At 38.1% G+C, this 21,910-nt stretch overlaps 1 protein-coding gene across 1 annotated transcript in view; it reads left to right on the top strand.

The window, feature by feature from the left end:
* The first annotated feature begins 200 nt into the window (after positions 1-200).
* The window catches only part of LOC109078437 (leukocyte immunoglobulin-like receptor subfamily B member 3), a 351,195-nt gene continuing 329,485 nt past the window's right edge, over positions 201-21,910 (top strand). Inside the window, exons 1-2 of the mRNA XM_042761279.1 lie at positions 201-322; positions 10,917-10,952. Coding sequence (XP_042617213.1) covers positions 292-322; positions 10,917-10,952 — 67 coding nt within the window. The 5' untranslated portion in view covers positions 201-291. The remainder of the gene's footprint in view (positions 323-10,916; positions 10,953-21,910) is intronic.

The following is a 21,910-nucleotide window of genomic DNA, read 5'->3' as shown; positions in this document are numbered from 1 at the left end:
TTATGTGTGAGGCTTTGGCAGCGTGAACGAACAAAACAATGCAGTGTGAGAACAATTACCGGAAGGAAGTCTTTGTGAAACAGTCTTTTAATTAGACAAACAGCTTTAACAACTTGCATGCACTAAAATAGTAAACGTCCTAGAATGGATCTCGTATTTTTTTTTTTTTTTTTTCGTGTATTTCTATGTAAAGTTTTGTCTCCTCCCTCATCTCTTCTTGTATTGTGAAACACAGGAAGTGTCTGATTTAGTGCACACAGCACTGTTAAAACAGTCTGTTAATGTGTCATTATGGGGTCCAGTGCACTGTCTCTCACACTCTGTGAGTATTTCATTATATTCTACACTATCTTCTGTTTTGTTTTTTCTGTTTTTAATAGTGTGTTCAGCTGAATATAAAAGAATTATTGTGCTGTGTGTAGGAGGGTCTATGAATCCACAGTCTGTTTATTGTACTCTTTGTTATTGAAGTTGTATATGTAATGTGGATCAGATACAGTTTCAGAGAACATGCATTACTCTATCGCTTTTCATTTTCTCTCTCTCTCTCTCTCTCTCTCTCTCGCGCTCTCCTACCTACAGTCCCTCATGTTCAAACACTCTCTCTCTCTCCATATATATATATATATATATATATATATATATATATATATATATATATATATAATATATATATATATATATATATATATATATATATATATATATATATATATATATATATATATATAATATATTCAAGCTTTTCTCAGATTTAAGTTCTGTTTTTCAATAATTTTTAACCAGTTGGTCTGAACTGGGGTGGTTTCTTCACAGGGTGATTGATATTATTATTTATTTATTTTTCTATCATAGCTGTCACTGTTCTGTCTCTGGATATATAGCCCAGTCAGCGTCAAATCACGTTCTGTGGAGTACCTCCCCTTTTTGGGAGATTTCACACTGACCGAGAATCGCCCTGGGCTTAGTTTCCCAAAAGCTTCGTAAGCCTAAGAAGTTCGTAAAAACGATAGTACGACTGATCTTAATATTACGGTCTGTCCCCCAAAAGCATCGTAACTTAAGTAGCACTTGAAAATCATCGTAGATCTACGAGTGCTCTGGAGTAATCGTAAAGCCCTAAGTGCATCGTAAGAAGACAGATTTATGCGGTCACCTACAGGACAATCGGCAGATTACACCTTTAACTTGATTCGTGCAATGTGATTATAAAATTTGATTGTGCTTTATTGCACACTTTATTACTCGTTTTTATTTTTTCGTAAATGAATATATAAATTAATTAAAAAGGGCAGAAAAACAGAAATACACATCTAAATTAAATGACTGAAAAATAAAAAAAAATAAAATTAATAAAATAAATAATGTAGGAAATATGAAGGAAATATGGGGGTTGGGGTCTGTCAATAACTTGCTGACGTGCACGAAAACCTTAATATATTGGACCCGGAAATAACGTCTCTATATTATATACTACTGTAGTACTATAATGTATATATTTATATAAATTATATTATTATGTAAATTATAATATAATAATATTGTATTATAGTTATTATTTCCGAGTTGTCCAGAACGCAGCATTAAGTTTATATTTCAATAAACGAGCGTGTAGTAGGCTACTACAATTACGAGCCATTCTAGAAGGTGACATTTCAGCACTTGGCACGTTTCACGTGCGTTTCCCAAAAATGCACTTAACACAATCGCACGTAGCTGTGCTTTAAGTACTACTTAGGAGTCGCTATCCGTTTGCCAAGTGCTAAAATGTCACCTTAGAATAGTTCGTAACTGTAGTACATGCTCGGTTATTAAAATGTTAACCTAATGCTGTGTTCCACACAACTCGGATATAATAACTATAATATAATATAATATCAGAGGTGGGTAGAGTACCCAAAAACTGTACTCAAGTAAAAATAAAAATACTTATAGAAATATTAACCCAAGTAAAAGTAATAATCTGAATAGTTACTTGAGTAAGAGTAAAAAAGTATCTAAAAGTAGTTAGTTACTAGTTTTGGTCATATACTGTATATCTCTAGTCTATTTTTTATTTAGATATATAGACACAATTTATGTAGTGTGTGTGTGTGTGTGTGTGTGTGTGTGTGTGTGTATTTAATTTTTTCATCAGCCTTTACGCCAGTCTTCAGTGTCACATCAGAAATCATTCCAATATGTTGATTTACTATCAGTGATTTGACTTGAATGAATGACTTTCTATTCATCAAAGAATCCTAAACAAACTGTCACAGGTTCCAAAAAATATTAAGCAAAACTGTTTCCAGAGCTGGTAATAAATCAATATATTAGAATTATTTTTTGAAGGATCATGACTCTGAAAACTGGAGTAACAGCTGATGAAAATTCTGATTTGCATCACTGAATTAAATGATATTTTAAAGTATATTAATTATGTATTATATATAAATAACCTCTGACACAGAGAAGAGTGAAAACTCCTCACACGACCGCTAAGTTACCGAACATCTGAACATAACGAACCAAATGCACATTGACGGATCTTCTTCCTTCTGTTCTGCAAAATGTAAGCAAATGTATATTTCTGCAAGCATAAATATTGTGGAAATATCAATATTAATTGTGTCTAAGAAGGCATTCCTCCCGGAACAGAGCTAACGTGGGTTCGGGGGGTATTAATTTCATACTCTGTGACAGCTTATTTAATGTAAAAATTATGCATTGCAGGCACGTGCACACATAGACATCAAAGGGGGCTTGAGCACCTGCCCTTTTTATTCCTGGAGAGAAAGTGTCCTTTTTTCTGGGGAGCTTTTTTTTTTTTTTTTTTTTTTTTTGAAAAAATAATATATATTCCTGTTTGCGCACAGCTTCCCTGTCAAACAAATATATTTATTGAAAAAAAACTGCGCATGTGTGATTCAGTGTGAAGCAGACTGACTCACAGCCCCCCAACCCCCCCCCCCCCCCCCCCCCCCCCCCCCTCCCTTCCCCCCTTGCGCGCAGCGGCGCACATCAGATACACAGACACACACCTGCAGGCAGCAGCAGCCCCTCCCAGCAGTGTTTTTTCTTGGCTTGTGCTGAGGTGAGTGGAGCTGGTGATGAACAAAAGATTAAAATACCAGTGCCTCGAATAATGCTCGAATTTACTGCTGATTAGCCAAAGGCAAATATAACTTAGTTAACCTGTGTTTTGCTAGCATGCATGCAAGGGATAATCGCTATACATTATCCTCCTGCTTATTACATGGCTACCTACCAAATAAATAAATAATTTTACACAAAATATTAAAAGGGAGTTTATTGATTTAAACCCGATTGTATTGCTTCCGCTAAAGAAAATAGTACGCTCCGTCTCTACGGTTAGAATCCTGTGAGTCCATAGCAACGCTCTGTTTTTTCATGGCAACGGTCTGTTATACTCCGCACAGCGGTCTGTTATCAAGAAATAACAGACCGCATTCTACATTGCAGATCAACCAAGCCATGTAATAAAATAAGTTAATAAAATAAGAAAGTCCCCAGTTAGTTAATGACTTACATCAAGAGTCTTTCCTCCTGAAATTTAGAAATCTAAATTGGTGAATCTAGAAGAAATCTACAGATGCAAACAGATGGAGGATAGGCTACACTCTAAAAAATGTAGTAAATCTGAGTAACTGCATCTGTACATTAATAAATAAAACTGAGTAGAAATAAGTTAACATTAAACATTAAAAATATAAACAATATTTATAAATTAACTTTTTATTTATGAATTTTTTTTTTTTTTATTTCCTCTAAACCTTTATAAAATAGTATTCCATACAACCACAAATACATACATGACATTGGCTTTTATTTAATTTTTACTCAATTATTTTGGTAAGTTTAATTCAAACAATCAAGTAAGAGTTTTCAGAGATTTTATTAAGTTAATTAAGTTAAATATTTACTAAGCCACAGAATATTTTTTGAGTGTAGTAGGTTTAAAACAAACTCCATCTAAATGTGGATTTTGAAGGTTTTATCTGATGATGGTGATGATACAGTCCTCCCTCAAATGTGAAACTAAGTCCTCGTCAGTCACCATCAGTTATTGTGTATGTGTACATGCATAGCAATAATAATATTAATATATTTGATTAAAACATTAAGGCAATTCAGTATTCTGATGCTTAGTTGTGTGAAGCTAAAAAGTTATTTTGCTTGTGAAACAAAAAGTATTTAAACAATTAATTTTAATCATGCTTGCAGTGCAGGGCCAGGCAGGCAGCATAATGCCAAAAAAAGAGAGGATACAGAAAAGGAAGGAGAAGGAGCGCCAGGAAACAGCCAAGAGTAGCAAATCGCTAAATGCATGGTTACAACCAGTTACCAGAAGCAAAACCAAAGAGAGAACAGATAACTCAGATGCTGAAAGTGTTAGACCTGAGAGAGCAGTTGAAATCTCTAAAACGACAACTGAAAGACAAAAGGAGGTTATAGAGGCAACGACTGGCAACACTGGTGGAAATGATAAGAACTTATGCAACAATTCCAGTGTCAACAGCAACAGTGGAGAGGTCATTTTCCAAGCTCAAACTGGTTAAAGACACACTCAGAAGCCTATGCACCGAAGAAAGGCTTTCTGATCTCCTCCTCCTGGCTATTGAGAAAGACATTCCTGTAAACCACAGTGAAGTAATAAACATCTACAGGGACATGGCCCCCAGAAGGGTTGCCGCTGTAAGGGAGGAATGAGAGACAACCAGGGAATGGAAGTAACAGATTTTATTTTGAAGTAGAAGACCCTTTTTTTGTAAGAATTTTATTAAGTTGCTGTATTTTTTCAATCATTTTTGCAGTGATTTTTTTCAGTAGAGTTAACAAAATAGCAGCAACAACCCTCTTCAGTTTAGAGTGAATATTTGTGTTGATTTAAAAGTGTTATGTGTTCTGATAACACCAAAATAATTAAAATGATGTAGTGCCTTGTGCAAAAAAATAAACAAATTATTAGTAAAACACACCCCTCTGCTTGATGCAGTTATTTTGGTTATTCTAAATATATACTTGAAACTAGTAGCATAGAAAATGTTTTCAAAACATGCACATTGTGGGATGGTTTCCTTTGCTGCTCTATAAACCTAGTGAATACTAAGGAGACCATGGTTTCTGTGTGAACTGATTATTTTGTAGACATCTTTTGAAAATTAGAGTTTGAGGAAGATAAAATTAACTTTTTTAATTATTTTTTTTTTAAAAGGAAGTCAGTGTTGGGTTAATATATATACTTTTTTGTTTTAAAAAAAGAAAAAAAAATACGTAATTATGAGAAGTACCCTTTATTTCACTTGAGCCCCTGCCCCTCAAAATGTCTGTGCACGTCCCTGATGCATTGTATTTAATGTATAAGTTATACGTACAACAAACTGGTAATGTCATAGTGGTATCGTGTACTGTAAGCCTGTCTATACCTGTTGAACCGTAGACAGCACACACGATGTTCATCTAATAAAGATCTTCATCGCTAGAAAACAATTGCCTTTGCAGATTTGCTTTTAATTCAGTGCAGATCCAAATCCACGTCTTCAACGCTCTTGATGTTCTTAAACTTTCTGTGAACCGCTTCAGACGCTCAGCGCGTGCAGCGGGAACTGAACGAATCATTCAAACTGATTCACGAACCAATTCACTGGTTTGCCAACTGGTTTGATCAAGCATTTGAACAGAATTGACTCAAAAGAATGAATCATGAATGGGCATCGCTCATTGCCCAGAGAAAAGTACACGGCTAGTTTGGAATAAACTGAAGTATTTTTAACTTGTATTGCATTAAGATAAATTAACGAGAGGAGCGTGGCCCACAGTAACGAAGTAAAAGTACTGTTTTTTTCCCACTAAAAATGTACTTAAGAGTAAAAGTACCCATCTTTAAATATACTCCAAAATTATTAGTGACCCAAAAATTACTCAAGTTAATGTAACGAAGTAAATGTAACTCGTTACTATATATATATATATATATATAATATATATATATATATATATATATATATATATATATATATAGATATATATATATATATATATATATATATATAGATATATATTATATATATATATATATATATTTATTTTCTGGGTCCAATAGGTTTGCTGGTTTTCGTGCAAGTCATTGACGGATTATGCACCCCACCCCCAGTATTTTAAGTATTATTTATTTTAATCTTTTTTTCCAGTCATTTAATTTAGATGTTTATTTCTATTTTTGTCTGCCCTTTTTAATTATTTTTCATTTATAAATGAATAAAAAAACGAGTAATAAAGTGTGCAATAAAGTACAATCAAATCCTTATATTATAATCACATTGCACTTGAATAAAGTTAAAGGTGTAATCTTCGGATTGTCCTGCAGGTGAGCGCATAAATCTGTCGTCTTACGATGCACTTAGGGCTTCACGATTACTCCAGAGCACTCGTAGATCTACGATGATTTTCAAGTGCTAGTTAAGTTATGCTTTTGGGAACAGACCGTAATATTAAGATCATTAGTACGATCGTTTTTACGAACTTCTTAGGGTTACGAAGCTTTTTGTGAAACACAGCCCAGACTGTTCTCATAGACTTCCATACAAATAATTTATCTATTTATTTTATTTATTATTTTGAACTGCAGGCACTGTGAGTTCCAGGAGGGTGAGCACTAACATGCTTTCGTCGTCATATACCTTAACCTATACCCTTAACTTGTGCAGCGATTGGTGAAAAAATAAAATAAAAAAACCTCTATACATAAGCAATATGAAGTCAAGACTAGTTGGTATTGACTGAACAAAGCAAACCAGTGAAGTTTAGATGGATGGCGATTGTAATGGAGGTAAAGACGATTACAGTGACATACAGGAGTCATGCATTATTAGACATGCATTATTATTATTATTAATGTGCAAGCAAACAGACTGTGTATGTGCGCTCTCTAGGTTTTTGCACGAGTACATTTCAGTATGGTCGCATGTCTGGCAAGTTTTTTATAATGAACACTCTCTGAAGAAGCCTGTTGTTATACTGTAGGAGTTTGTGAAGCTCAATGGTGGCATGAACACTCACTCTGACAGAGGAACTCTGTTGTTGTTAAGCTGCCTACAGATCACCATATTTGAAAAAATCTTAATGTTTTTATTTACTTTTTAAATTTGTGTTTTGCTCTGTTTAATATGTCTGAATGGATCGGTATATATTTATATATACAGTCAGTTTATAGTGGTCTGTTGGCGTCTCCGAGTGGTCGTGTTTGGTACTGCAGCTTGACTTGTTATTTCTATACTGTATGTATAGAAAATGCTCTCTACACAGATGTAACATTTTTTTCCTCACCATTTTGCTGTTGCACTATATACATAAATAATAATAATAATAAAAAAAAAGTTTTAATTTATCTTGAAAAAAGCTTGCAGAAAATATAGTTTTGTGGGAATCATTCCCAATCTTTACCTTTGGGTAAACAATTATCTTTATTTAAAATGTCTCAAATCTTACTACTTCTCCTTTTGTTATAATGGGATAAATCATAGGGTTTATGTATGCTAAAATTTTGGGATGTGGTGCCCTTCCTAGAAAAATTTTTCCCAGCCACCATTGGGTCTCAATGTCATTTTTAGCAGATGTGTGAAGTCGTTTCGTCTTTCATTCTTTGCAGTAATAAAAAGCAAAGAAACACAGCTGTAGTTAATTTTATGAACATGTTCCATTAATGCTTGACATTGTGGAAAATCAGAAAGTGTCTTAGGTCCTCATTTTGAACTGTCATGCTGTGCTGTATACAGACACACAAAGATGAAGATGAATATGTCTTTAATCCAACGCAGGTAATCCAAACACAAGAGTACAACATCGACAACACATCACAAAGAAAACACATACAGAACTGAACTAATATACATGTGAATACAAGACACACCTGAACATAATCAAAAGAATAACCATGACAACCGACTCAACAATGGGAAATGGTGCAAACGGAAAACAAAGTCTAAACTAAAACATTCTGTGACAGTACACCCCCTCCCGGAAGGCACAACCTCACACTGACAGATGGAAGGACAAGGATGAGGTAAAGGTATGGTGCAAACAAGCAGAGGGATGCATGAGGAGGCTTTGGAGGAAGATGGACAACCAGGACGAGGATGAAAAAAAAAAAATCCAGGAAGGTGCAGGTGGAAGAGAAGACGAGGAATGAGCCTTGAGCAGGAGAGGGCAGATCAAACCCCAGGCCACAGCCAGGACTGCGCTCCATGGTGGTAGCACTGGAGGGAGGAGCCAAGGCATGATGGGGGACGACCAGAGATTATGGTGGTGATGGAGGTGGAGCCCACTCCACAGACAAAGAGCTGAGGAGGTGGATGAGACAGTCGGCACACACACCTCTTCGGACAGAATCCCCTCTGTCTCGCTGATCACCATATTTGAAAAAACATCTAATGGTTTATTACTTTTTAAATTGTGTTTTGCTTTTTTAATATCTTGAGATATGGATCGTAGGTATTATAGTTTATATATACAGTCAGGGCTTTTAGTGGTTCTGTTGGCGGTTCCGAGGGTGGCGTGTTGGTACTGGGGCAGCTTGACGGTACCAGTTATTTCTCTACTGTATGTATAGAATGCTCTTACACAGATTGCACCATTTTTTCCTCTAACCAGTTGGCTGTGCACTAGTATACATACATCATAATAATAATAAAAAAGTTTTAATTTATCTGTGAAAAAAAAGCTTATTGCAGAAAAAATAGGTTTTTGTGGAATCATTCCCAATCTTACCTGGGTAAAACACAATTATCTGTCATTTAAATTGTTCTCTAATCTTACTACTTCTCTTTTGTTATAATGGGAAAATATACCGGGAGTGTATGCTTAAAATTTTGGGATTGTGGTTCGACATTCCAGCAAAATTTTTTTCCCCAGCCACCACTGGGTCTCAATGTCATTTTTAGCAGTAACATTGTGTGAAGTCAGCGTTCTTTCATTCGTTGCAGCATAAAAAGCCAAGAGCACAGCTGCATTTATATTTCATAACATGTTCCCTTAATGCTTGGACATTGTGGAAAATCAGAAGTGTCTTAGTCCTCATTTTGAAAATGTCATGCTGTGTGTATACAGACACACAAAAGATGAAGATGAATAGTCTTTAATCAACGCAGGTAAAGCCAAAAACACGAGACAACATCAACACAACAACACAAAGAAAACACTTACAGAACTGAAATAATATAATGTGAATAAAAGACACACCTGAACATAATCAAAAAGAATAACCACGATAAACCAAGCCCTAAAACAATGGGAAATGGTTGCAAACGGAAAACAAAGTCTAAACTAAAACATTCTGTGACCGTACACCCCCATCCCGGAAGAGCACAAACCTTGCACTGACAGATGGAAGGACAAGGATGAGGTAAAGTATGGTGCAAACAAGCGAGGGTGCATGAGGAGGCTTGGAGGAAGATGGACACCAGGACGAGGATTAAAAAAAAAAATCCAAAAAGGGGCAGGGTGGAAGCGAAGACGAGCAAGAGCCTGAGCCAGGCCGGAAGGGCAGCAGAGATCAAACACAGGCCGGGCCACAGCCAGACTGCGCTCCATGGTGGTAGCACTGGAGGGAGGAGCACGGCATGATGGGAAAGCATCACAGCTCCGTGGGGATCGACCAGAGATGATGGTGGTGCTGGAGGGTGGGGCACACTCCGCAGACAAAGAGTGAGAGGTGGATGAGGAAAGTCAGCACACACAATCTTCGGATCCGAATTCCTGTCTCGCTGATGTTGTCCGAATCAGTCGCTTCTCTTGGCGAGGCATCTGATGTCGGGCCAATGTCTGAATGACCCTTCGTGAAGCACTCCTCCGTCTACGTGGGCCTCGGACTGTCACTGCTCGCAGTGGGGTGATGTCTGGCTGGCACTGGGTTGGGGAGTGAGGCTGGTGTAATGCATAGTTTTTTTTTTTTTTTTTGTAGGTGGTCATTTTGAGGAGGACACCACACGTGTGACTTTGTTCAATTTTTTACCAGATAAAATAATCTTCAAAAACAAGAACTCTCAGTTACAAATTAAAGCACTAAACGCGTGCAATTATTCAAATTATTAAATGTTGACAAAAGTATCCACCAATAATGCATTCATTAAAACTCAAGGGAATAAGCTCAAGAGGAAGACAACCTGCATCAATTAGTAGCACAAGTGTTACAAGGTGGGGAAAAAAAATCCCCAAAAGTACGCAATTATCCAAAACATTTTGGGAAGTTGTTATACCCTGTGTGAGTAAAGTCAGTAAGTTTTAGTCCTATGTGATAACATTAACTTGCATTTTTGGGTAAAAGAAAATTCTCTCTGGGTCAAAATGTCCTGAACACAAGATGAGGGTGGAGTCGATGTTTTCAGTGTCTAACAGGAAGTGAGGCTGTGTTTTCCAAACACTTTGACCTGATGTGGTTTGGAGTCTGTAGTTTGTTTTGTTCCAGTGCATAATTGCTGGTGTGAAACAATGATCACATTAATGCTATTATTTGCTTGTATAATGTGTGCGAGTGTGCAAGTACTTTACTGCATACAATAGATAGATAGATAGATAGATAGATAGAATACAAAACTTCAGAAAAAAATTAAAAACAAGCAAAAACACTTTGGTTGATCAGAATATCATCATGTGTTGTATATTGTGAACCTCAGTGGTTTAAAGTGATTATCTGGAAAGCAGTTAATCAATCAGTGAATCAACTCTCATATGAGTTCACAAGTCCTGTGACATCATTGTGTATGTTTATGTTAAATGATGGAGAATATCCTTTTTCGGGTCTCTTGGATGAGCATCAAAACACAGAAAATCACTTTCAGCTGACACTCTAGAGGTGTTTCTGTGATCTGCATTGTGTTGAATCAATGGAAATACTTCATATCTGTTTCTTCTGCTTTTAGTGCTGATGTCCCTCATCCTCGCTGGACTCACTCAAGGTACTGTGCAGTACTAAAGTACTTGTCTACATGGATCACATATGTCTCTTTGCTGATAATTCATGTCCATATTTTGCTGTCATTCATTCTTCACCCAGCATAATTTGTGTGTGTAGGTCCTCATGCTGCTAAAACATTTGTGCATTACTAAATCAGCCACAAAGCAGAAAACAGATACACAGAAATCAAGTGGTGTAGTGGAGGAAATCTTCTAAGTCTTGCAAAAATATTCAAAGTCTGAGTTTTAGAAGACAAAATTATACTTTACTGGACTTTCTTTCTCATGGTCTCCTCATTAACTGACTGTATTGTTCTTGAAAGGGTGCCAGACTGCCAACTAGCCTGTCAAAACATGTCACAAAGTTATTATTAAGTGTTTTCTTCATTATTTGTTTTATCAAAAGACCATGTTTGAAGGCCATGTGGCCTAAAAGTGCAACTTATCATCAGTACAGATGCCAAAATCTCATTCTTTCCCGTGTTACTTCTCTCACAGTCATGTAGGCCATGAGGCCTTCAAAACACGACTGGCTTTTATAATATTCAAAGTATTTCTACAATTGTTTTCTACAAGATAAACAACATATTTAATCGGTGGCAACACTATAAAACATCCACAATGTGTAACTCTTTTAATAAAGTGTTGCTAACATGTAAGTTAAAAATTATAAAAACACAAAAAATAAAAATAATAATAACCCAGAAAAAATTGACAGAAGTTCCAACATCTAAGAGAACTAAGCATATGCTTAAGTACATACACATTAGAGGCCGACCGATAGTGGATTTTAACGATACCAATAGCTAGGTTGGGCCACACTGGCTGATACCGATTAATTAACCTATAGTTTTTAAATGGATATTGAACAAAAACTAAAAAAAGTGCTTTATTGAAAAAAAAAAAAAAAAAAAAAATGAACCATACTAGTAGTAGTAGTAATAATAATAATAGTAATAGTAAATGTTGAAATTACCACACTCTAACAAGGAACAATACTTACACAGCTTTCATTAATCTTAATGCTACAAATGGACTCTTACTTTAAAGTGTTACCATTTCATTTCAACAGTCATGCTTAAAGATGCACATCTTTAAATATATACACAAGTTTACTTCAAGAATGAACAATGAGGCATAGATAAGTTTGAAGTTCAGTGTTAAAAAAATAGAGCAAACAGAAAGAGCAATCTATATTATAACTATAAATGAAGCATACAGACATCATTAGAGCCACAGAAAGACAAACGTTTCGATGGAAATGCTCAATATATAATTCATAATGTACATCAACAACGAATCAGGGCGAATATAATGTAATTTATTGGAAAACTATGAATGGCGCTCTGTGGCGCGGCAGGATTTTCTGTCAGCTGCATTTAAATCCGGTCTGAAGTTTCTGGCTCTGTTCAGTGTGCAGCGTCACGTGTCTAAACAAACAGCACGTGCCGTCAGTGATTTCAACCACTAGAGGCCGCTCTCGCACTGGATAATGAAAACAGACCCTACTCAGCCGCTCAAGCAATGGACTCAACCCGGAAAACTATCAGCATGGATTTTTGCCAATAACCTACTGTTCCAGCAATCAACTATCGGTGCCGATTAATCGGCAAAACTGATACATCCGTCGACCTCTAATACAGCAGCCAGCAGCCATATTACCCTGTAGCCCAAGACTGGTTGCCCACTGAAGCTAAGCAGGGTTGAGCTTGGTCAGTACCTGGATGGGAGACCTCCTGGGAAAACTAGGTTGCTGCTGGAAGAGGTGCTAGGGAGGCCAGCAGGGGGTGCTCACCCTGTGGTCTGTGTGGGTCCTAACGCCCCAGTGTAGTGATGGGGACACTATACTGTAAAAAAAAATCACCCTCCTTCGGATGAGACGTTAAACCGAGGTCCTGACTCTCTGTGGTCATTAAAAATCCCAGGATGCCTTTTGAAAAGAGGAGAGGTGTGACCTCGGCACCCTGGCCAAATTCGCCCATTGGCCTCTGACTATCATGGCCTCCTAAAAATCTCCATATCTACTGATTGGTTTCAACACTGTCTCCTCTCCACTTGGCTGTATGTCAAGTCACTTTATATTCCCTGTATTCTAGCCCCTGACACAAACTCCCACAGAAGACAGAGGTTCGAACTCACTCCCCCATTTTCAATACCATAGAAGAAAAAAAAGGTGAAAAGAAAACAGAAAAGTGTGTTGTATAACATCTCTTTAACCACTGATGGCTGACCCCAGACAGAATCATGAATATTTAATGAATGTTTTAACCAACATCAGTCTGTGATGTTTAAAACCTTGAAATGCAGACATTCTCTTTCTCACGGAGGAAAATATGTTTTGAAACCAAACAAACATAAGATTAAACAAAAATAGCAAGCATTGCACAAGCAGGTAAAGTATAATAATAAAATGAATAATTGATTAAATTGAATAATTAAATGATAAATGATTTTGATTAGACAAATTAAAAAAAGAAAGAAAAAAAAGAAAATAATTACACAGACAGAAGGTCGCTGTCTTGAAGCAACACACACAGAGACTGTTATTGAGAATCCTGAGATGCTTCATGACGGAGACACAGCCTCCCTCAGATTGAATGTATAAACTTTATAGTTTTATAACACATTATAAAGTAATTTCTTTCCACTGAAAGAGCTGTTTATATTTTTGTCTTTCTTCACAGATTTACCCACACCTACACTGACTGTGACTCCAGACAGTCCTGTATTCACTGGAGAGAGAGTGATTCTGACGTGTGTGATAAACTCTGATCACAGTGACTGGAGATATGAGTGGAATAAAGACAGAACTAAAGTGTCTGAGAGTTACAGAAACACTCTCACTATTGAACGATCTGAAACATCTGATGCGGGTCGGTACACGTGTAAAGGACAGAGAAATGGAAGACCTAACTCATCACAATCAAGCTCTGCTGTTTCTCTCTCAGTGAAGGGTGAGTTTAATATCATTGTCCTCATAAATAAGACTGTAACAATAAAACTCCATAATGACGGGAAGAAAGAGGCGGGAACCGGCGAACCTTCAAATTAAACTTTAATAACCTAAATAACCATAAAACAGCGCGACAGCCCCTCACGGGCGACTGCCGCGCACAAACAAAAACCAAACACAAAATAAAACCCAGGCCTGGTCCTCTCTCGCGTCCTTCACTGTCATCGCTTCCTCTTTTGTATCCTTCCCCGAATCTCCTCCGTGGGACTCGAGACCGTGAGGGAGCAGGTGTCGCCATTTCCCAATCACTCCACCGCCTCGCCCGCTCCCACGGCTCTCTCGGCTCCGCTCCCCACTGTCACATACCCCCCCCATCGCCGCAGGCCGGGGTACCCACAGACCTGCGCTTACTTCCACCCCTTCCTCCGGGGAACCGGCCACGGTGGCTGCGGGGACCTGGGGTAGGACAGACAGACGCAGGCGAGAGAAAAGGGGAGATGGAAGGATGAGGAGTTGACAGAGACGAGAGAGGGGAGAGAAAAAAAAAAAAAAAAACCGGTTCCCAGACACGCTGCCGCTCAAGTTCTCCACCAGCTGTGTGGAACTCCTCCGCTGGCGGTGCCTGGCGGTGGCACTGGGCGACCCCCTCGGCGGCGTACGACACCTCCGCCCGCCCGGTGGGCGGGCGCATCTCGCTTCGGCTGGCAGCCCGGCAGGTGTCCCCCGTTCCCTGCTCCTCCCCATTCTCCGGCGCGGATGGCAGCAGGCTCCGGCCACCTGGCGAGCGGCGGCGACTCCTCGCTCCTTACGGACTGCGGCCGCCCCCTCACCGCTGGTGGCCGGGTATGAAGTTCGTCCGTCTCCCGGCAACTCACTCCAGCCCACGCCTCGGCGGCCGTCCGCGGGCGCCAGACTGCTCGCCTTGCTCCATGGCGCAGCGCTGGATTCACCCCAGCGGCAAGGGGATCTTTCGGTACGCCCGTCCCTCCTTCCTCTCCGGGTTCCCGGCACCAGTGTAACAATAAAACTCCATAGCATGGCCGGGGAAGAAAGAGGCGAGAACCGGCCCGGAACCTTCAGAACAAACTTTAATAGCCAAAATAACCACAAAACGTAGCGACAGCCCCTCAGCGGGCGACTGCACAAACAAAAACCAAACACAAAATAAAAACCCAGGCCTGGTCCTCTCTCGTCCTTCACTGTCGTGGCCCTCTTTTTGTATCCTCCCTAATCTCCTCCGTGGGACTACCGAGACCGGTGAAGTGGAGCAGAGTGTAAGCTCATTTCCCGAAGAAATCACTCACCGGCCTCGCTCCGTTCCCACGGCTCTCGGCCCCGCCCCACTCGTCACAAAGACTATTTGACAATATTTAAATTTTATGACACTCTTAAATTATGTAAATGTTGTACACTGTGAAATTGTGTAATATGTGAATTATAGAACATAAATGTTGACTGAATATACAAAAATCAGTGTTTCATTTAGTTGTTACTAATAACTAAACATTTTAATAATCAACACCAACTACTTTAATTTTTATTTTTAAGTACTGAAGATTTCAGAGGCACACTTATTTGTGTTGTGTCCCTAAAACACTTAAAGGGGTCATATGATGCTGCTGAAAAGAACATTACTTAAAATAACATTATTTAAAGAGATCATATGATGCTGCTGAAAAGAACATTATTTTGTGTATTTGGTGTAATGAAATGTGTTTATGTAGTTTATATTAAAAAAAAACATTATTTTCCTGGAAATGTATATTATTGTTTCTCCTCTATGCCCCACTTTCTGCAAACACATCAACAAGTTAAGACTTGTCCACGCCCTCCTAAAACACTTTGTTTAAACATGGCCCCATACAGCGCTCACTGCTGTGTGTGGGAAGATTTTACATAAGACTCCTCCCAAATGTTCACTTATGAGAAAAGAAAGAGCTTCCAACTTTTATTGTAAGCTGTTGTTGTGGAGACAATGTGTTTTACTGTGAGAAAGCAAACTACTTTGTTGTATTTCAAAAGAGGAGACACGCACTAGAAATCGATGGTTGAAAGTTGCATTTTTACAACACTGTTCCAGAACGGATCTGACCCAAATATTTAGATGTGTGCTGCACATACTTATGGAGGAGACTGCTTCCTGATCTAGAAGTAGCCTACAGTGTCTGTGGCTCAAAGGCTGTTTCTGCAAAAGTTGCGCATTCTAGCTTTTGAAGGACAGTCTACGTTTGACTCACAGCCTGTAAGTATGTGTTTTATGGGGAAGTTATGGCCTAGTGGTTAGAGTGTTTGACTCCTAACCCTGAGGTTGTGGGTTCGAGTCTCGGGCCAGCAATTACATGACTGAGGTGCTCCTGAACTGACATGGCACCTTTAACTTCTCCCCGGTGTCGCGGCATAAATGGCTGCCCACTGCTCCGGTGTGTGTGTTCACAGTGTGTGTGTGTGTTCACTGCTGTGTTTGTGCACTTTGGATGGGTTAAATGCAGAGCACAAATTCTGAGTATGGGTCACCATACTTGGCTGTATGTCACGTCACTTTATATTTAAAGAATTTGCCATGGTAGACTTAGTGCATGTTGTTTGTCATTTCTCTGATCGCAAATGCAGACATGTGCTGTGTCCTAAACTGAAGTGCATGGACTCCAGATTGTGCGTGTTTGAAGTGTGATTGCGTTGAGTGGACGAGTCGTCACTGTCACCCCGAGGGAATAGATCTACCAGTGGAAAGCTGGCAGTAGTGGGCCTCGTCCCCGTAAGACTACAAGCGATGCTCCCCCAGGTCCTCAAAATGCCATTGGCAAGCCAGCACAGTGTACAGTCAGACTCTGACTACAAAAGAGTCGATTCCTCGACTCTGAATAGCTCTAGAGTCAGAGTCGACTCCAGCAGTGAAATCGACTTTGTTGTCGACTCTGAAATCGCTGATGATCATTCCACTGATTCTCAAATCCCTATAGTGCATGGCAGCAAAGTGTGAACCAAATTAAGTGAGGATCTGTTTGCAGTGCAGTCCGTGTGTGGGTTTGTATGCAGTACAGAAGCAGCATGGGCTCATTGTGCTTTCACATAAGACACGTGCTTTTAGAAGCGCTTATGATCCGCTGCTGTTTAATACTAAGCAAAACAAAACATTTATTCCATTATTTTGATTTTAAATCCAAAGCGCTATTTATTTATTGTTTTTAATTAACTCATTTCAGAATTGTGTGATTATCTTTTTACTAATGTAATGCATCTTTTCATATAGGCTGTTGAATATAGTTTAAAATGCAATAAGTAATATTAAATGCATTTTACTTCTGTATATATTTATATACTAATGTTAAAAGCAGCAGTAGGATACCGCAAACGCTTTCTTTTAAATTAAAAATCATTTACAGAAACAGCTTCGTTACTTTTGCATATCCTTAGGCATTGTTCTGTTTTTGTTATAACTTATCACGTGACATGCAGATAAAACAATTTAACATATATTTATGATTTATTTATTATCTTTTCATCACCTCACAACCCCCTGCAGTTCTCTCACAAACCTCAGTTTGGTTAAGCCTGCTTTATAGGACAGATATTGTGTAGTTATTAGTGATTTTAAAATGTGTTTTAGAAAGCTGAATACAGTTACTTTCACACACAGTTCCTGGTGCTGGGGACCCCGATCTCAACATATATGAGACATCCCCAAAAGCAGTATTAAGAACAACTGAATTTGAGTGACAGCTTTTTAGTGGTTATGAGCACTTTTTGAGTTCTAGTCTATAATCCATTTATAATCCATTTAAAATGTAGAACTTTGTTTTTCGGCCACACACACATTGCAAAGTTTCGGGAATGACGTATGCATATATATATGCAAGATTCACTCTCAAAGTAGCAGTGATTTACATAATGATAACCATAGAAATAGACGGGACAAAATATGTGAAAATGTGCATTAAGACTAGAGCACCCTCACTAATTTCAGAAGCACCCTCAGTGATTATTTCTGGAACCTGGTTGATACGCTTTTATAGCAAAACTATTTACAAAAACAACAACATACCAATGCACTAAATAAAATAATAAATGCATATTTACAATTTAAACACTTAACAAAAATAAGTAGGCTATTCATAAAATAAATAACTAGAGAAGGCTGACTATAATCAGCTTGCTTCCATTTGACAAACAACAACAAAAACCTCAAACTTGCATCAACACTCACAAAATAAACAGACAAACAACAACAAAAACCTCAAAAAAACAAACAAAACAAACAAATAAACTCAAATTTGCGAGCACAACCATGCACATGCAAACAAACAATACAATTTCACTCATACACGTGCACACACAATCAGTCACCAATATTAATAAATGACAGTCACTCAAATCACCTCTCTCTCTCTCTCTCTCTCTCTCTCTCTCTCTCGCTCTCTCTCTCTCTCTCACACACACACACACACACACACAGATTAATAATGTACATTATAAACAGGTGCAAGTTTTGTGTTTTAATTATTAATATTTTTTTTCTTGTTGTTATTATTCTTTTGTTAAAAAGGAAGGATCTAACTTAGGGATGTGTTCATGTCCTATAAAGGTGACACCTGTTTGAAGCATGCCATTTGGTGGCATAGAAACCGTTATACTTGAATTGTTTAATACTTTTTAATGGTCTTCTGCAATGTTTGAGTAACATTGAAACAGCTGTAAATTAAATACTTTCCATGCTTTTATGCTGGACTAATTTCAGTTACATTTACATTTAAGGCTATATAATTTTATTATTTATTTATTAAGTTTTTAGATTTTTATTGTATTAACAAAAATATACTTTTTTTTTTTTTTTTTGCAAATAAAACTCCCATAGTCCATGATAACTGTAGTTTTAAGTTATTTTAATATATAAATTCAGTTAAATCATGAAACATTTGACTTGACAGTGACTTGCTTGATTCTCACAAAAATTGACTTGAACTTGCTTGAGACTTTGAAGGTTAAACGATCAAATGATGCGCGACAAAATTTTTCTCCTTTCTCTTTGAGTGTTACAGCTCTGTGAATAGAGAATATCTATGAAGTTGCAAAGACTAAAGTCTCAAATCCAGAGAGATATTATTATTGCTAGACTTGTCCACGCTCTGAAACACTTTCATATTGGGCCAAATATGCCCCCAAGTCTCTATGTCACTGTGCATGAAGATTTGCATAACGCCGCCCAGATGTTCAGACAAAGAAAGAAGGCGTACCTGTTATTCTCGTTGTAGTATTGTTGCCGCCGCCATCATGTTGTATAGACTCTGTGTGTTCCACTGTGAAAGCGGAGTCCAGCCCGGGGTCGTCACATGTGTCCTTCGTCAAATCTGCTGTCCGTTCCTCACTCAAGCCTGCCGTGTGTGACGCTGTGTGACGTAATTCGTCATTTTAATTAAACAACAACATTGCTAATTTTCCATTTCTACCAGAAACTCTCTCTGACATAAGCAGCTCTTGTTGATAAAGGAAAACAAACTTAATACAATGTGAGGCATATTTATAAACAGCTGCGTAGGGGCTGCTGGGTTACAGCTGATCAGGCAGGCCGAAAGCCTCAAGGCAGCTCATATGGATTTCATAAACCTGGAAGCCTGCTTATAAATCCAGTTAATGGAGTAATGTGGCAGCATAATTAGCGGCTTAACCTGCAAGAGTAGAGAAAGCAACTGAGAAAACACCAGGGAATTAATAGTGTGCAGCACATGCTATACTATATCCAGACAGGAGCACAGCTGCACATTTGCACAGAGGTGTACAAGGGTCCTATATTCAGCTCGAGCCTGAAAGATCCCACTGAGGCAGAGGTTCCGACTCACTCCCCATTGCCAATACTAGAAGAAAAAAAAAAGGTGAAGTAAAAACAGAAAAGTGGTATATCTCTTGCTCCTGATAAGCTGACCCCCAGACAGAGATCATGAATAATTAGCCAGAATCTTTAACCAACATCAGTCTTGATGTTAAAACATGAAAATGCAGGGCAGTTCTCCTTTCTCAGGAGAAATATGTTTTGAAACCAAACAAACATAAGGAATTCAAACAAAAATAGCAAAGCATTGCACAAGCTTAAGGTGAGAATATAATAATAAAAGATAGATAATTGATTCAGTGAATAAATTAAAATGATAAAGGCAGTTTGGGTTGAACAATTAAAAGAAAAGAAAAAAAAAAGAAAAATAATTACAGACAGATGGTAAGCTGTAAACAACACAGAGACTGTGGTAGAATCCTGGGGTCTTCATGACGGAGGTACAGCCTCCTCAAAATGTCATGAGATGAAAAACTGCTCCTCTCCTTTATAAAACCTGGCATTGTAAAATTATTTAATCATAAGCTAGTAGACATGTTACATTTAAGTGTCAAGTGGATTCAAATTTCTTAAACCTCCGAAAGAACTGTTTAAAATAGGATTTAACAACGGTTCTAGCTTTTACAACACATACACTGTTGGTGCACTCCTATCACATGATCAACAAGCGTATTCACTTTTCTCTTTTGTGAGTCACCCAGGTATGTGATGAAAGGTCAGTCACCAGTGAACCAAAAGCAATATGGTCGAACGCCGTCAAGACAGTGTCCAACCAAACTTACCACTAACAATTACAGCATTGTTAGCCACTCGCTCGACTGACAGCGAATTCTGACACCGGTACAAGACAAAAATCTGGAATGCGGGTCAGTAGGTGTGCATCGCAACAATATAGACACGAAGTCAGTAGTGTACAAAAATCCAAGCTCTGACATTTTTCTCTCTCAAATGAAGGTGGGGTTTAATATCATTGTCCTTTATAAATAAACCCTGTCTGGCGATATTTGAAGTATATGACCTATACAATTATGTAAATGTTGTAAGACTATGAAATTAAGTATAGTCAGTGAAATTATAAGAACATAAATGTTAATTCTAGAATATACCAAATCAGTGTTTCATTTCAGTTGTTGCCCCAATAATTGGGAACAACACCCTCAATACTAACCCCAAAGGGTCTAGCCACCTATTTTGAATAGGCTCAGACATGTTCGGGGTCGGAGGACACACATAACAATAACGTATGCCACACTACAGGCAACGATTATGAACGAATCTAAATTCCCAGCCGCCGAGGGTATGGAAATGTCATTCAATAAGATGAACAGCAATAGTGTGTTAACTATGTGGACTATGACAGGGCACGAATGGGGTTGTTGTATTTTGGCACGAGCTATGATAGTGTTTTTAAGTACATAATCTTGTTTATAAAAAGTGCAAATAATGAGATGGGTTCTGTGGTACACATTAATCACAGAATACTCAAACACAGGCGCGAGGAAGAAGCTAAGGCAAAACACGTGGCATAGAGGCCTATCGGCTACAGCAGACCTTGAGTTCTCAAAATCAGGACAAAGTGCTGGAAAACCTGAAAATCACCATAATTTCAAGGGTCCTACTTGACTTATCAAGCCGACTACGCTTTTTATCGCTGTAGTGTTGTGTTTGAAAAAAATCACATACATTGTGCAAGCAACAACTTCAGTTAGAGAGTCTTACATATAACAAGGACTTAGGAAATCAATCAACCAAGTTGTAATTTAAATGCACTGTTCCAGAACTGTCGTGAGCCTAATATTTAGATTTACGAGGCTCATTTTACGCAACACGGTTATCTCTCATATTGCAGGAAGTCATATTTTATTTTATCTGTGCTGAGAAGCTCTTTCTATAAATTTAGGCAGTACCAACGCAAGCAATGTTAGTCTGGTTTTCTATAACAGAGGAGGGTGTATGCATATAGACACCATCTAACAACTCTGTATTCTACAAAGCGTGGAAACAATTGAGGAATAGCAGCATAGTGTTATAAAACTAGTGTTTATTTTGATCGCATATCCAAAAATCCACAACGCAAAGAGTCCGCAATAGAATAAGCAACCAGTTATAAGAAGCACCAAAAAATGATATCTCTGTGATTTCTGGGATTTTATTTCGATAACGAAAATTAGACAATATTTTGC

This window comes from Cyprinus carpio, chromosome A7, assembly GCF_018340385.1.
Source record: "Cyprinus carpio isolate SPL01 chromosome A7, ASM1834038v1, whole genome shotgun sequence".
NCBI classification, from domain to species: domain Eukaryota; kingdom Metazoa; phylum Chordata; class Actinopteri; order Cypriniformes; family Cyprinidae; genus Cyprinus; species Cyprinus carpio.
This window is presented reverse-complemented; position numbering and strand designations above follow the sequence as displayed.